The sequence below is a fragment of the Maylandia zebra genome, linkage group LG18 (assembly GCF_041146795.1).
Source record: "Maylandia zebra isolate NMK-2024a linkage group LG18, Mzebra_GT3a, whole genome shotgun sequence".
In the NCBI taxonomy this organism is placed as follows: Eukaryota; Metazoa; Chordata; class Actinopteri; order Cichliformes; family Cichlidae; genus Maylandia; species Maylandia zebra.
The window spans coordinates 22,289,162-22,303,687 of NC_135184.1; the positions used below are offsets into that span (position 1 = coordinate 22,289,162).

Consider the following 14,526-nt stretch of genomic DNA (forward strand, 5'->3'; position numbering starts at 1 on the left):
ACATCATCACACACATACACACACCCGCACACACACACATACTGTCTCATACAGTATATTTACACATTTATATATATCAGATCAAGCATGACGAAAGCAGGTCTTAAGTTCAGCACTATTGTACAAAGTATCCAAAGTGTAATAAGGGTATAAAATGTAAGTTTCTGTGTCTTCTTCATTACTATAGAGTGTGTTCTAAAGGCCAGCATCAAAGATACAAGAGTCCTGTTTGGACTAACAGGCCCTGAAAAAAAAGCATGAGAAGGTGCCTACTGCACAGCAGACCCGCCGGTGTCAGTGATAGCAGCTGCGTTTTGTCAAAGGGAACATTTACTGAACTAGCACTGATCTGATTACTTCATTTTGGGAGTACCAGTGGGGCTTGGTAAGCAGCGGAGCAGAATTACTGAACACCACTCAACTTCCTGTTAATTGTTTTTAAACTGGGGAATATTCCCGGTTTCATCTTGTGGCTTTTTTTTTTTTTTTTTTCTGTCTGATATTTGAATAACGGAAAACTGCTACCTTCTCGAACCAGGGATCTGAACTGTCGGATGAATTTGAGAGTTATTTATTTCCTCTCTCTCTCTCTCTAGAAGTAAACAGTGTCTTTGAGTTTTTCGTTGACAGGTCGAGTTATCAGGGAATCCTCTGTATCCACATCTCACTCATGGGGTCAAAGAAACTGTGTGGAAACCTACCGTTTTATTGATGCACCACTATAGTTGATGTACATTGTATCCTCTGGCCTTGAATGTTTATTGATGTGGTGGGGGTTCGCGGGTGGGGTGGGGCGGGGGTAACAGTGGGGAAAAAACCGAAACTGTATGCATGTCTGTTGTGTTTTGCGGAGCAAATGAGGGGGTGGTTCATTATCTATCGTGTAGTCTGCGGGAGGGTAAAGCTGAACTCACGGCATTGAAACATTGAAGCGCTTTTTAAAAATGAAAAAAAAAAAGGGACATTTGAATTTTTTTATCGCTGATACTAACTGATGTGTTGTTGAGTTTTGTGCTAGAGTGGGGCAGTGGCAGGCGGGCGGGCGGGTGGGGCTAGATAATATTAGTGGACTGTTTATATGGTTACTGTACTTACCTATTCTATTCTTTGTATTATGATTTGTAATTTTATGTTGCTTTTTTTGAACTGAGAATATGATGTAATGAAATTAATTCATGGGACTGAATCTTGACCTTTTTATGGACAACAAAATAAAATCACTTATTTACAAAAAGATACAATTGGTAGGGTTGATTTTAGACAGTCATTGCATTTTTCCAAAGTCAATAAGTTAATAGGTTGGAGTACAAGACCTGAGAGGCAGCGTTTGAAAAATTACAGTACATATTGACATAAAGATTTGAAAGACATGTAGAGCTTTAAATAAAAATAGCATGTAATATAATTTATATTGCATTTGCACTTTATCTAAAACTTATGTACCTAAATATAGTTTGACACATATAAGGTACTGCGCAAGAGTCTCGAGCTGTCCCTCAGTTCTTTATATTTTGCTTCCAAGCAGTCAGACTCTCATTGAACCTTTTCTTGAGAAATAATTCTCCAGGCTTTCTCAAAGTCTTTGGACGTTTTCAGTCTGGCCCTTGTCCCTGGCCATTTTCAATTTGTTCTTATCTCTAAGAAAATGCCAACAATAACACAGTTTAACTAGCATAAAATAGTTTTTTGGGGGGTACAAGGTGATTCTCAAAGAACTATTAGCCAAAAATCACAGCATATCTCTGCATGGTGTGCAGTGTGCTTTTAAAGATTTGTAGGAAACTGACAAGTGTCAGGCCTAAAAAAAACTATTGATGAGCAGTTGAAACTCTGCCCTTAATAAACAGCAGAGAGCTGACCTGGACCTGATCAGAAATGGTCTCAGTGGAAGGATGGCTGTCAAGAAGCTGTTCTTAATGAAGAGAAATGGAGAAAAGGCTGAGTTATGGCAAATTACATGCAGAAAAATGCATTTTAGAAAGTGTCTGATTGCTACAGCATTGTTTTTCAGCCCGACAATGATCCCAAACACACTACCATTGCAGGAAAAGCAAACCTGTACAGAAAAACTAACAATGAAACACTATCAGTCATGGATTGGCCTCAACATTATTGAAGCAGTGCAGGAACATCTTGACAGAACAAAACACAAGGCAGCCAATATCCAAAGAAGAGCTTTGAATGTCCTTCAAGAAGCCTGGAGAACTATTCCTGAAGACTACTTAAATTAATTACAAGAAAGCTGCCAGTGTTGAAGAATAAAGGTGATCATAACAAATATTGATTTTAACCCTTGTTAGAATTCTGTCGTTGCCTTTCCATTTATATTAGCAAATTCAAATAAATTGCATAAACTTTCCATTTTCCTGCCAAAATAGAAAGAAACAAAAGGTGGTTGGAGACTTTTGCACAGTACTGTTTACTACATACAATTTATGAAGGGTTGGGCATGAGTCATGGAGCAGTCAAGGAAAACACTGGCCAAAATGTGCACAAGCCCTGTATGAAATAAGTTTAATGATGGGACTAATGAACCACTCACTGACTGTGTTTAAATATCAGAGCCTCAAGTCGGTGTGAAAGTGCAGTGAGTGCAACTGAAACAAATCTCATCTCTCGTCTGCGTTTAATGGAAGCGACTGCCCTCTGCTGGCTAATTCTTGTCATTACCAGCCTTCTTCTAAAGCATGCCTACGGATTCCAGCAGTTCATGAGCGCAATATGGGGCCCTAAATTAATTCTTTAACATCAATTTAAATCAAGTAACAAATTGCTTCATTTATACTCTTCTTCATCTTCAGTTTGTTGTCAATGTTGCAGATTGTGTTGATTCCAGGAAAAAAAAAAAGAAAAAAAGAAAAAGGACAGCCAACTACTGCTAGCTGAGCTCAGCCGTTTATCAGCCAGCAAATAAACATGGCTTCAGCAGACTGCCTCCATATGGCTCCATGCAGGAGAGCCTCCCCTCACTTTCTGATCAGTCAGCAGAGAATCAATGTGCTCTTAACAGAAAATATTGTCCTCCATCGGTCATCCACGTCGTTCACCACATGTGGCCTCGATTCAGACACACCAACGCTGACCTCCGCCCTCTGTAGAACATCGTGCTACCACAGGAGCTCCATGTCTACTCAGTATGTGTGCAATACTGAACATTTCTTTGGACAAACAACAGCAGAACAATGGTACAGTATGTACAAAAAGGATCATAGCAGTCAAAGATCTCAGCCAACAGCTATGTTTCCTGGTACCTGGTTAAAATAAAACAAGGAGCAAGCATGAGACAGAGAGCAGTGGTGGGGCATGTACTAATCTTTTAATAAAGTAAAGTGGCAATCTTACTATATGAAAATGCAAATGAAACTCCCATGTGCTTGAAATGGTATGTAATAAAAAAATACTGAAAATGTAAAAACAAAGTCTTTAACTGCTTCAGGTTGACTCTAATTATAGATGCAAGCCGGTTAAAGTGGAGATAATTTGAACTTAAAATGCGAGGTAGCTCAGCATCTAATTATGCCTCGTACGGCGTAATGACATGTTTTCCATGAACAAATCGACATCTAAACACAGCCTCACAAAATCAGAGCAAAAATAAAAAAGCTGAATATTTTCCTCTAAAACTAGAGGACAGTATCGATACATTTTGATTATTTTGCCCATGTAACTTATTACATCCATTCCCATTACTAAAACAATTTAACTACAATGAGATTCAGGCGTATTTTCCAGCCTGTTGCAAAGCATCATTTCACTGCCTACAGTTTAAAATGCATAATCCCGAGTGGGTGTGATTCTCCTTGGAAGCCTATTCTTTTCCTTGTGTTATTGTTAAGAACCAGTAAAACTGGTCTCCAAAAAAAAAGTCTCCAAAAACCGGTTTGAGACACCCCCCCCTTCCTCAACAGATTTCTTTTTGTGGCTTCCCCTTTGCGTGCATGTGTCAACTCACTCTCTGTGATGTGAAGACCAGTCAGTCAAAGCTCCCAAAGAGTTCAGCTGCTCCTGCAGCGCTAAAATCCTTAGCCCGATGTATCCGGACACCAACAGGAGCAACACCAGCCTACAAACACCCACAGTAAAGTCTTGAATGTGTGTTGTGCAGGAAGAACTACAGCCTGAGAGTCTAGGATGAGTACATGTTGTACAGGACTAACAGCAGGATATCAGAGACTTGGATCTGTGTGCAGCCTTGATAACATTTCCACAACCAAGGTTTAGATATTTGTCTTTCCTGGAGAGTTTGCAGCCATTCCAGTAAATCAGTATGAGAAAAAAAAGCATGCCAAGATCCAGTAGATGTGTGAGTGCTTTTGCAGTTTTATACCTCAAAAATATGAATTTTGGTCTGCTGAAAAATTCTACATAAAGCAATAGCTCATGGTCCTTTTTTCCCTTCAAACCTTCAGTGTTTTAGGATGTACAGTCAGTTTCAGTCAAACTCACAGCTGTGACTAGAATCGTGTTGTCATGGACCCTGGGTTTTGTGTTTTTATGTGATTTCTTCTGATTTGAGAAGTGATTCATGTTTAATTATTTATAGTTTCCTGCTTTTACCCCCTGAAAGTTGATTCTGTTTATCTGGACGTAACGTTTTCAGTGGGAGAAACGTTTCATCACTCATCCAAGTGACGTCTACAGTCTCTGCTGACTGCAGGTTTCCCCAACCCCAACCACTGATCAAAGACCTTGAGCAGTGGTTGCTGATCAGTGGTCATGACAATTTGCATATTAATGATCAAGAAGCTGACCTCACAGCCTAATGTTCCTTCAGTGGTGCTAGTTTCAGTCATTGTGCAAATGTACTGTTTATAAGATTGGGGAAACCTGCTGAGAGTACAGAAGTCACTTGGATGAGCGACGAAATGTTTCTCCCACCAAAAATGTTACGTCCAGATGAACAGAATCAACTTTTTTTGGATTTCCTTACCTGGATGATTGAGCATGCATCAAGAAAACTTTTCCCTTTAGTTCCTAGTTAACCTAGATGACCTAGATGACCTAGATGACCTAGTTGACCTAGATGACCTAGATGACCTCGGACTAATTAGTTCCTTTTTTGTGTTCCCATCATGTTCCTTCAGTCTTGTCTGTATGTTTGTCTTTTTGTTTCACTTTAATCTGATCTCCCTGTACAGTTTTGTCTCTTGTTTCCTGTTGTATTTTGCTCATCTTATTTCTCTGTGTCATGTTTCACGTTTTACTTCCTTTGTCTTGTTTTGTTGATTAGTTTCAGCTGCCCTCCCACCTGTTTCCGCTCCCCTCATTATTATAGTTAACTAAATATAGAGGAAATATCCTGGGTTTTATTATCTGTTAGTTCGGTAAAAATTTTAATACGGCTTTCCTGATGAGACGTTGATTGATGCCTTTATTGAGACAAGACCGTGAGGGAATTGCTTTTAAAACGTTCCGTGTCTTTATTGTAATACCTACACTGATTTTCCTAAATCTCGCCTCTGACATATGTCACTCATACAAGATAAAACTAAGACTGAAATGGATAAAAACTACACTAAGGGTAAACATTTAAAAAGAATAAAAGAAATAACTGAAAGGTGAAAATCTACGCTGGAAACTAAACTGAAATAAAAACAAAAAGTCAAAATCAAAGAAAAATAAAAGCTAATTAGAAAATGTGAACTTATAATAACTCTGGTCGGAGTCCCTGGATGTTGTGTTTCCTTACCCTGTGTTGTCCCTAAAGATCTTTTTGCACTCTTGTGTATTACCAGCGATAAAGCCGATTTTTGAATTTATTCCTGTTTCCCTGAGTCCTGCGTTCAGGTCCACAATCTGCCTTCCACATAGCTGGTCTATAACACAGAAGCTGGGTGAAGGCGCCGTCTTTAAATTTCTAATCTCCTTCCACATCGTTACTGTTGAGATGACCCTAATGGTACATCATGTTTTCTTCCTTCTACAAAGAAACTGCTCACTACAGATTTCAAGCAGTATTTATCTATGAATCTGAAAACTATACTCACAGCACCATGTAGATGTGGAAGACAACACTGAGAGTCTTAAGTTCTGGCAGTTGTGCAATGAACCTCCAAATCCACAGTCCAGCTGACATAGACCAAAAAAACAAATAAAAAAAATTAATACTTGTTCTACAATCACACGACTCTGTATGGCCGCAACATGTGTGTGTTTGTATTTGAATACACACCGCTGTCTTCTTCATCTATTATGCTGTTTTGACGAGTGGAGTTGGCTGTGCTGGGGCCTGAAAAGACATTAAGACAAGTAAGCTCAGCAATTAAACCCCTTAATGTAATTTTTTCAAATAGAAAAGTGAACTTTAACAGTTAAAGTCAAAACCATTAAGCGGTGATGATCACCCATCAGTGCTCTTTAGTGTCTTTCCTTTACCTTCACTGGACGTCTGAAGAAAGCTGGTATCAAGAGAGTCACTGCTCGGAAAATCTACACGGTCGTCCAAACTGGAAAAACTGGAGAATTGCTGACAAAGAGAGAGATGCCATAAGATAATTTATCACTACGCAGTATGGCAAGATAGTCGCTAAGCTGCTACAAGATTCCTGCAGCTGCTGAGCGTCAAACCTACCGGATTGTGAGCTTCGTTCTCTGCAACAGCCAGATGAGGGCTGCTGTTTACAGCCTCCGCCTGTTCGAAACAAATGAAAAACAAGTTCAGAAAAAAACAACAGCTCGTGTTAGCCTGAGAAATGATGCCTGCACCTGCATGTGTGTCCGGGGAGCAGCAGCAGTACCTGCGCATATGAGCACACACTTTGGAGGAGTTTGTAACACTTCTCACGGTTTCTCAAAGACATAAACGAGTACTGAGGGAGAGAAAACAAACAAGCAGAGGAAAGGCTTAAATCTCAGTGTTTCCCCGGAAAGTTAATCTGCAATGTTAGCTCGACAAGCTGTCAGGCTCACTGCAGGAGGCCCGATCACAGTTAACACACTGTCCATCATTTCCTTTTACCAGCTGCTAAACCAACCGGTACATTTGTGTCAAGTCAAGAATGAACACTTATTTTTGGAGATCTCGTCATTTGTAAATAAATGAATGCTACCAGATGCTACATTGTGCTGCTGGTTTCTAAATGAATTTTGCGCGTACACAGTAGACAAAGTAAAACACATATTAAGGAACACATAATACACATTATAAAAGGTAAAAACTACACAACAAGCAGTCTGAGAAAACAAATGTCCACCAAGGCAGCTCACTCACTGAGCAGCGTTTACTTCTAAGGGAATAATATAGATTTTTCTGTACATTCATCTTGTTTTCTTTGTTCTTTTTAAACATACTTTAAGAATTTTGTAGTGCAGACTTCTGTTAATTGGCCTGTTTCAACCTATTTTAATTATTTTCATTGTTTTTTTTATTTATTTGGAAACACTACATGTGTAATATTTGTTTTATTGTTTAGTAAAAAAAAATTACCCATTAATTACCAAATATAAAGTGAAAAAAGTTTTGTATTTAAACGGTTATAACCTGTTATTCTAATGTACGTAAGAAAGTCATAATAAAATTATGTCCTTGGTGGCTGTAAGCCAAATTTTAAATGACTGTTAGCATGACCTCAGTCTACACCTCTACAGAGTTTGATCAGAATTAATTCAGAATTTTTTGAGCTATCGTGTTTACAGACAGAATGACATGCACGCATGCAAAATGCTAACACAAGCATAACCTGTGTGGTGGAGGTAACCAAAACCTCCCGATCATCCATGCTTACACGAATCAACTTAGCTGAACTCAAAAGTATCCAGTTAAAAAATTATGTTTTCAGTTTTTTGAGGCCCTGCGATAAACTGGCGACCTGTTTGAGGTGTACCCCGCCTCTCGCCCTGTGGTAGCTGGGCGACCCTGATAAGGATAAGTGGAAGAAAAGTGCTGGATGGAGTTCTTTGAGTTGTAGGTAAGAAGTTCAACAATAAAGAAAGGTTTCTGCTTTCACAACTATAATTCCCTTTAGATGTAAACTTCGTCATTGAGGCCAGAAACCCTGACAGGGTTCCCCGTGATACTGAGCACCAAAGCAGCCAGCTTATTAGAGAGCAAGTTAAGTTTCTGATAGCTTTTGATTTAAATACTTAACCGCAGAACTACACTTTACATCTGTAATGCAAAGACTCAACTGCTACTTTTAAAGGTGTGTGCTGACCTTCTCTTCAGCAGTCTGTATAGAAAGCATAGACAGGGCTGAGCCATGTTTCTTCACATCCTTTATGCTGGAAACAGGAATCACCACCTGCAATGTATGAATGGTAATGAGTGTGGTTTTCTTTAGAAACTTACAGAGCTCATTACAGTAAAATGACATGCCAAACGTTCACAAAGTGAAACAAGCAGAAACAAACCCCAGAGCAAGTTGCTGTGTCGTTCTCTCTTCAGGTATGATAAATGCTAAAAATCCTAGTGAAATACCAGGATTTGGACTTGTAATGCTGACTGCTCCTCTGTATCTTTATCTAGAAAATCCAAATGATCTCCCTTTGATTGTAATTTTGCAGCTGGGAAAGTCCAAGTACTGCAGCTCCTGCCATCACATTTCAGTGTGTGGTGTAAGTTTGAGTTACCTTGGTGTCTTTGAGCAGCACAGATGAGTAGAAACACACATGGTTCTGAGAAACAAAGAGTTTTCCGTGATACAGCACTTCCTTCTGCAGGGAACACGTGAAAGCTGCAACAGATACACACAGTTCGAAGGCATTAGGTCACTGTTTCTAAGGTGATACCCACACAACACCAGAGCCATGACTGCTGAAACATTTACTGAAGCGTTTCGGCCGTGCAGTCACCCCAGACCGCTTGGAAAACAAAGCATTAAGTGGCACTTCATCTGGCAGCAAAGACATCGGGGACACTCTGCGAAGCCATTTCCATAATCAATATTCGCAAATGAGTTACAACCTCTGGACCTCAGCTCAGCTCACCGTGTGCCAGGCTGTCCCACACAGGAATCTCTGGAAACAGCTTGTTGAAGCTTTTATTGTGCTTGAAGTACTGCAGGGAATAAAGAAACAAAAGGTTTTCATTCAGACTTGTTTCAGATACAGAAGAAGAAGAATCAGGTTTGTTAACTGACTTCGAGACCTGCACTCAGCATCAGTATACAAACTTTTGAGCTGCCAAGCTTGTCATCAAACATTTACTTATTTAAACCCTCCAGCAGTTAGAATTTGCTTTGTCTCTGAATACCTGGTAAATGGCCAATAACCAGCCTGCATTGAACTCTAGTTTAGATCACTCGTGGCTCTAAATTGTCTACTTCCTCATTCATGTAGTTGATAACCATGTGTATCTGATGTTACATTGTAAAGCTTTCCCATCTGGGATGTCCGAAAATGCTACGAGAAACTAGCTTGAAACTCAGCCCTGAAGCAAGAAGATAAATAACAACCTAAAGGTAACCACAAAGCCCCTTAAATCCAAGTAGAGCGTCATATTCAGGTAGGTTTCTTGCATTCACTTTGTCACATTGCTTTCATGTTGGAACATAATGCATTGCCACTGTGAAAACATTATTCATGGCCGCCTCAGTTCCTGTGCTGTGAATAAAAGGGAACAAGAAGGAGCAGGGTAAAGGGAAGCAGGCTTACGTGATCATCTGATCGCTGAAGATTCTCCTCTGCTATGGTCTGCTCTCTGATGACACAAAGGCACAATAGTAACACAAATGAGATAAGGATGTTTTCAGGGAGATATCTGACAGTCTGTGCAGCTTTAACATTTTAAACCATCCAATACTTAGTAAATACCCCCCAACCCTGTGTAGTGATGAAGGAAGACTCTACCTCAGGGCCATGTTGGAGTCAAGGCTGTGAATTAGTTGGCCCTCCAGTTGTACTGCGTCCAGCATCGTGCTCTGTTTATTTTTCTTTGTACTAGATCTAAAACTGCTTCTTCTCGTGCCAAAAATATCACTTCCTTCCACGATACTGTCCCAAGAGACCAGGATATAAATGTCAGACTGATGATCCAGCTTTTATATTACCCACAGACACACGCTATCAATATAGAACACCAAAAAGGTAATGAAATCACAGCAAAATAGAAATTAATGCATTTCTCCCTGATGGATGGGTGCCAGCTCCTGCGTGGCGATGGGGAAAATGTTACAATCTTCAGCTATTTTGTTTGCATCAGTCACAGAATGACTTTTCACAACGATGAATGGAGCTCATCAACAGGTACAAGAAAGATCTGATCGCCATCAAAGCACTCTTGAACATTAACAAGGTACAAGAAAATAATATGCTGTTCCTACACTCTCTTCCAAGTCCTTGAGCAGCCTTTTAAGCACCAGCTGTGCCAACTTTCTGACTGTCTGCCTCGCAGACCGGTGGTTAGTCTGCTGTCTCCGGGCAACTGACTTGGCTCTCCGGAGGATGGTTTTACTTTTGCAAAAGCAGCCGCCACAAAGCCCGAGCACAATGAAAAACTGTACTCTACAGCTGGTATTTAGAGTGGCTTTTTGTTTTTACACTGCACGCTTAAAAAGTCAATATCACTGTCAACCGATAAAACATGTACATTAGGCACAAAGGAGGAAATGTGATAAGATAAACACTCACCCAGAGCTGTCCAGTGAGAATTTCCTGTTTTTCAGAGTCATGATGGAACATAAACAATTCCGGCTCACGCACACACAAAGTCATACACTCGAATACATAGTGTAACTGTATAACTTTATGTCTGTAATCCACGTTTACTGGCTCTGTGCAGGGCTTTGCTTCTCTTGTATTTCCTGGAAATGACTCTAAATCACCAAGGGCCAGGTGAACACAGATGAGAGAAAAAACAAAGGACAAAGACAGCCTCCTGACGGCTGCCTTTTAATGTTAACCAATTAGCTGTGAGAGGTGGAGCTTTGCATAACAAAACCAATCAGTGAAGGAAGGAGGAAAATCTACACTGATGCAGAGTTTGCTCCTCATAGGAAGATCTTTCTATGGGCGGCACTGTCTATGTTCACCCTTTGACTTAGAGACACACCTTCTAGACCCACACGCATCAGCACACACAATGAGAAGGTATGCAGAGACAACCGTCATGAGATTTAGATATGACAGTAACATTGTTGTCTGTCATGCAAAACCTTCAGCCTGCATAGATTAATATCACATGGAAAGAATGACGGACACACAGCAGAGGATAGCGTGACATGACATATTTTTATGTAAATATTGCATCACTGTACAGACAGTAGCTTAAAAAAGATACTGCCAACCGCCAGTGCTACCACTTTTGAAATCCTACGATGCTTACTTTTTGTGTTATTACATTTACAGGATTTTCCCAAAAAATGGACTTCTGAACTTTAGGACACTGAGATTCAAACTTGTCTGAGATTTTAGTAGATACGCCTATGGTATCAATTTGAAAATCTTACACCGCCACGTTCTCCAGTTATTGCATTCACAAGATTTTCTGAAAACCTGCCCTTTAACCTTAAGGCCAAGGTGTGCAAGGTGTCCAAAACTTGTCCAAGATTTTTGGTAAGAGAATTTTGAAAAATGTGAAAATCCTAGGTAACTTTCTTTTTAAATTATTGCATTCAGACGATTTTCAGAAAAGAGATTTGAAGATTTTTAGTCGATCCAGTCGATCCACCCATCGTATAAATACCGCAAAAAATTTCCAGGCCTATCTACATTAAAATGTTATTGGCCTTACTTTTTTGTTTTTCTTTCTCAAACTCGATTCAAACATAATCTTCAGAAAGTCATGTCTCCTTTCCTATAACATACCTGCAGCTTAGGCAAAGTTAAGGAAAATCCATAATATGATCCAAAAAGGCCCAAAAAGCACAGTGTACTATATGTAACATGAAGAAATACTGTTTGATTTTCCACAAAATTACACAGTGCTCAAAATGACTATATTACTTTGTATAATTAGTGTCTCCTTTCCTGTAAAATACCCAGTTTAGATACAACTTAAAATTAGTTATGCACAACTTAAATTTACTTACTGCATAATTATTTCCTTGTTTCTTGTAAAAATATGACTTGTTCCAGTGTACCCACCTTTTAAATATAAGGCACATATAATTACCAGGGACTTATACCAGGTAGTTAAATGGAAGACATGATTATAAAGTGTTACCAAATCATTTGGTCTTGAAGTAATGAAAAAGTAGAATTGCTGATGCTTGCTAACTTTTCCTTAAGAGTCTAAAAGAAAAAGCTCAACACTTTAATTAGTAATTTACAGCACAGGACTGTGGGTGATTTATGAATGTTGTTGCTGAAGGTGATTTAAAGACTGCAAAAGCTGAAGCTAGCGCCTTTTTCCTGATGTACATGATTCATTTGCTGTGTGTTTAATTTATATCGTTGTGTTTAGTTCATTAGTTACTGCACACTGTTCTTCCAATGGCACAGTTGATTTCACTGCACATTATCTAATAGGATGACAAATAATTTTTTGATAAAAGTCATTTTATACAGTTGTAAATAAAGTCCCTTTCTACCACCGTAACAGGTGACATTACACGTCTCCATTAATTTTCTTAATAGCATATCCAAGTTAGGGTGCAGGGGGTCCTGGGGCCAGAGGCAGACATATTGTATTTAAGTTGAATTTTCTTGAAATTAGCATTTATTTGAGTTTTATTTTATAATAAATTTGTACTTTCAATGGCACAGGCCACCCCCCCAACCAGACTGGCCACCCCAGGTGCCACCCCGAAGATAAAACAATAAAATTTAATGAAATATCAAATGTACGATTATGGTTTCACAGTGAAGCTCAGATATCCGAGTGTAAGTGAATGTAGCATCGGCTTCTGCACTATGCGCATCATGTTAGCAAAGGTAGGAGAGCCAAGCACGAAAGACGGCACCGCAGAAAACATTTTTTCGGCGAAAGATTAACTAGTTAACATAGCTGGACTGGCCATCGGACGTTTGCATGGTGGGCTGATGACTTATTTTTTTTTTTTTTGTAACGGCATGAACAATGAGAGGTGGTGGATTGGCCAGATGCTGGCCGATGTGTAAAAATAACTCAGTTGTTTGGTGGTGGCTATGGCGGAGCTTCCACAGAGGCAACAGGTGGATGAGGGAAGGTGAGGCAGGAGGAGAGACCCGAGGCAGCCACCAGTCCGAGTGTCAGGTGAACTGAACTTCAGGTAAGAAGTTATGACCTGCAGTCTATCTGGGTCAAATATAAACCAAGTTTAGGTGGAGTTTATTTTCGTTGTGCTGACTTTTTACAGTCAGTTACAATACCTCATACTGCGTGAGCTAGCATGACGAGTTTATACAGCTGTTCGGTTGCTATGATGTTACTGATAGTGAACTTTATTTTATTCATAAGGTTAGTTAGTAGAGTTGCCAACAGCTCCTTAAACAAATGGAATGGTCCCAATGGCGTGTCCAGCGGGGTGGCCTGGGGGGGCACAGGCCACCCCCCAAACCAGACTGGCCACCCCAGGTGCCACCCCAAAGGCAAAACAATAAAATTCAATCAAATATCAAATGTCCGATTATGTTTTCACGGTGACGCTCAGATATCCGAGTGTAAGTGAATGCAGCATCGCTTCTGCGCTATGCGCATCACGTTAGCAAAGGTAGGAGAGCCAAGCGCGAAAGACAGCACCGCAGGAAACAATTTTTCGGTGAAAGAAAATGAGGACAGAATAAATGTCCCGGTAAGTAATATCAAGTTTGTTGAGTTTAGTAAACTTCGGTGAAATTAGAATACCAAGGAAAAAAATAACACTTAAAGAATTATTGCAGCTGTGGAATATTTCAGACAGTATGCTACAGAGGGCAGCTAACATAAGAGTTATGAGTTATAAGATATAATCTAAGTCGTAACATTGCTGTATGGAGCTGCAGATTTGGTTGCAGGTTAACATAGCTGGACTGGCCATCGGGCATACCGGGCATATCCCCAGTGACTTATTTATTTATTTATTTTTAATGGCATGAACAATGAGAGGTGGTGGATTGGCCAGATGCAGGTCGATGTGTAGAAATAACTCCGTTGTTTGGTGGTGGCTATGACGGGGCTTCCACAGAGGCAACAGGTGGATGAGGGAAGGGGAGGCAGGAGGAGAGACCCGAAGCAGCCGCCAGTCCGAGTGTCAGGTGAACTGAACTTCAGGTAAGAAGTTATGACCTGCAGTCTATCTGGGTCAGATATAAACCAAGTTTAGGTGGAGTTTATTTTCATGTTGCTGACTTTTTACTGTCAGTTGCAATAACTCATACTGCGTTCTAGCCAGTTTGACGGAGTTTTTATACAGCTGGGTGGGTGCTATGATGTTACTGATAGTGAACTTTATTTTATTCATAAGGTTAGTAGAGTTGCCAACGGCTCCTTAAAAAAATGGAATGGTCCCTCATTCAGAGAAAATATTACGCGTTTCGTATTGAGCTGAGAAGAGACGCAGTTTGTCCCGGACTTTAGCTAGAATGGAAAAAAGACACAAAACTGGATTTATTCTGTCTTTATGCTGCACAGCTGCCTCTTCTCCTCTCATTCTCTCCCCTCCCTCTCCTGTTGCTACTTCAATCATGAAA

General features: G+C 40.0%; 1 protein-coding gene across 1 annotated transcript; it reads right to left on the bottom strand.

Annotated features, from left to right (window-relative positions):
- Nucleotides 1-1,182: 1,182 nt before the first annotated feature.
- LOC101475895 (GRAM domain-containing protein 2A) lies at nucleotides 1,183-10,833 on the bottom strand. Its single transcript, XM_004542465.4, has 13 exons — nucleotides 10,567-10,833; nucleotides 9,787-9,930; nucleotides 9,592-9,637; nucleotides 8,926-8,995; nucleotides 8,569-8,672; nucleotides 8,154-8,240; nucleotides 6,738-6,809; nucleotides 6,572-6,631; nucleotides 6,376-6,466; nucleotides 6,173-6,229; nucleotides 5,988-6,069; nucleotides 3,953-4,063; nucleotides 1,183-3,251 (listed from the first exon to the last, which is right to left on the bottom strand). Exons 1-13 carry the CDS (start codon nucleotides 10,605-10,607, stop codon nucleotides 3,236-3,238), a joined length of 981 nt encoding a protein of 326 aa, XP_004542522.1. The 5' UTR covers nucleotides 10,608-10,833; the 3' UTR covers nucleotides 1,183-3,235.
- Nucleotides 10,834-14,526: the final 3,693 nt, after the last annotated feature.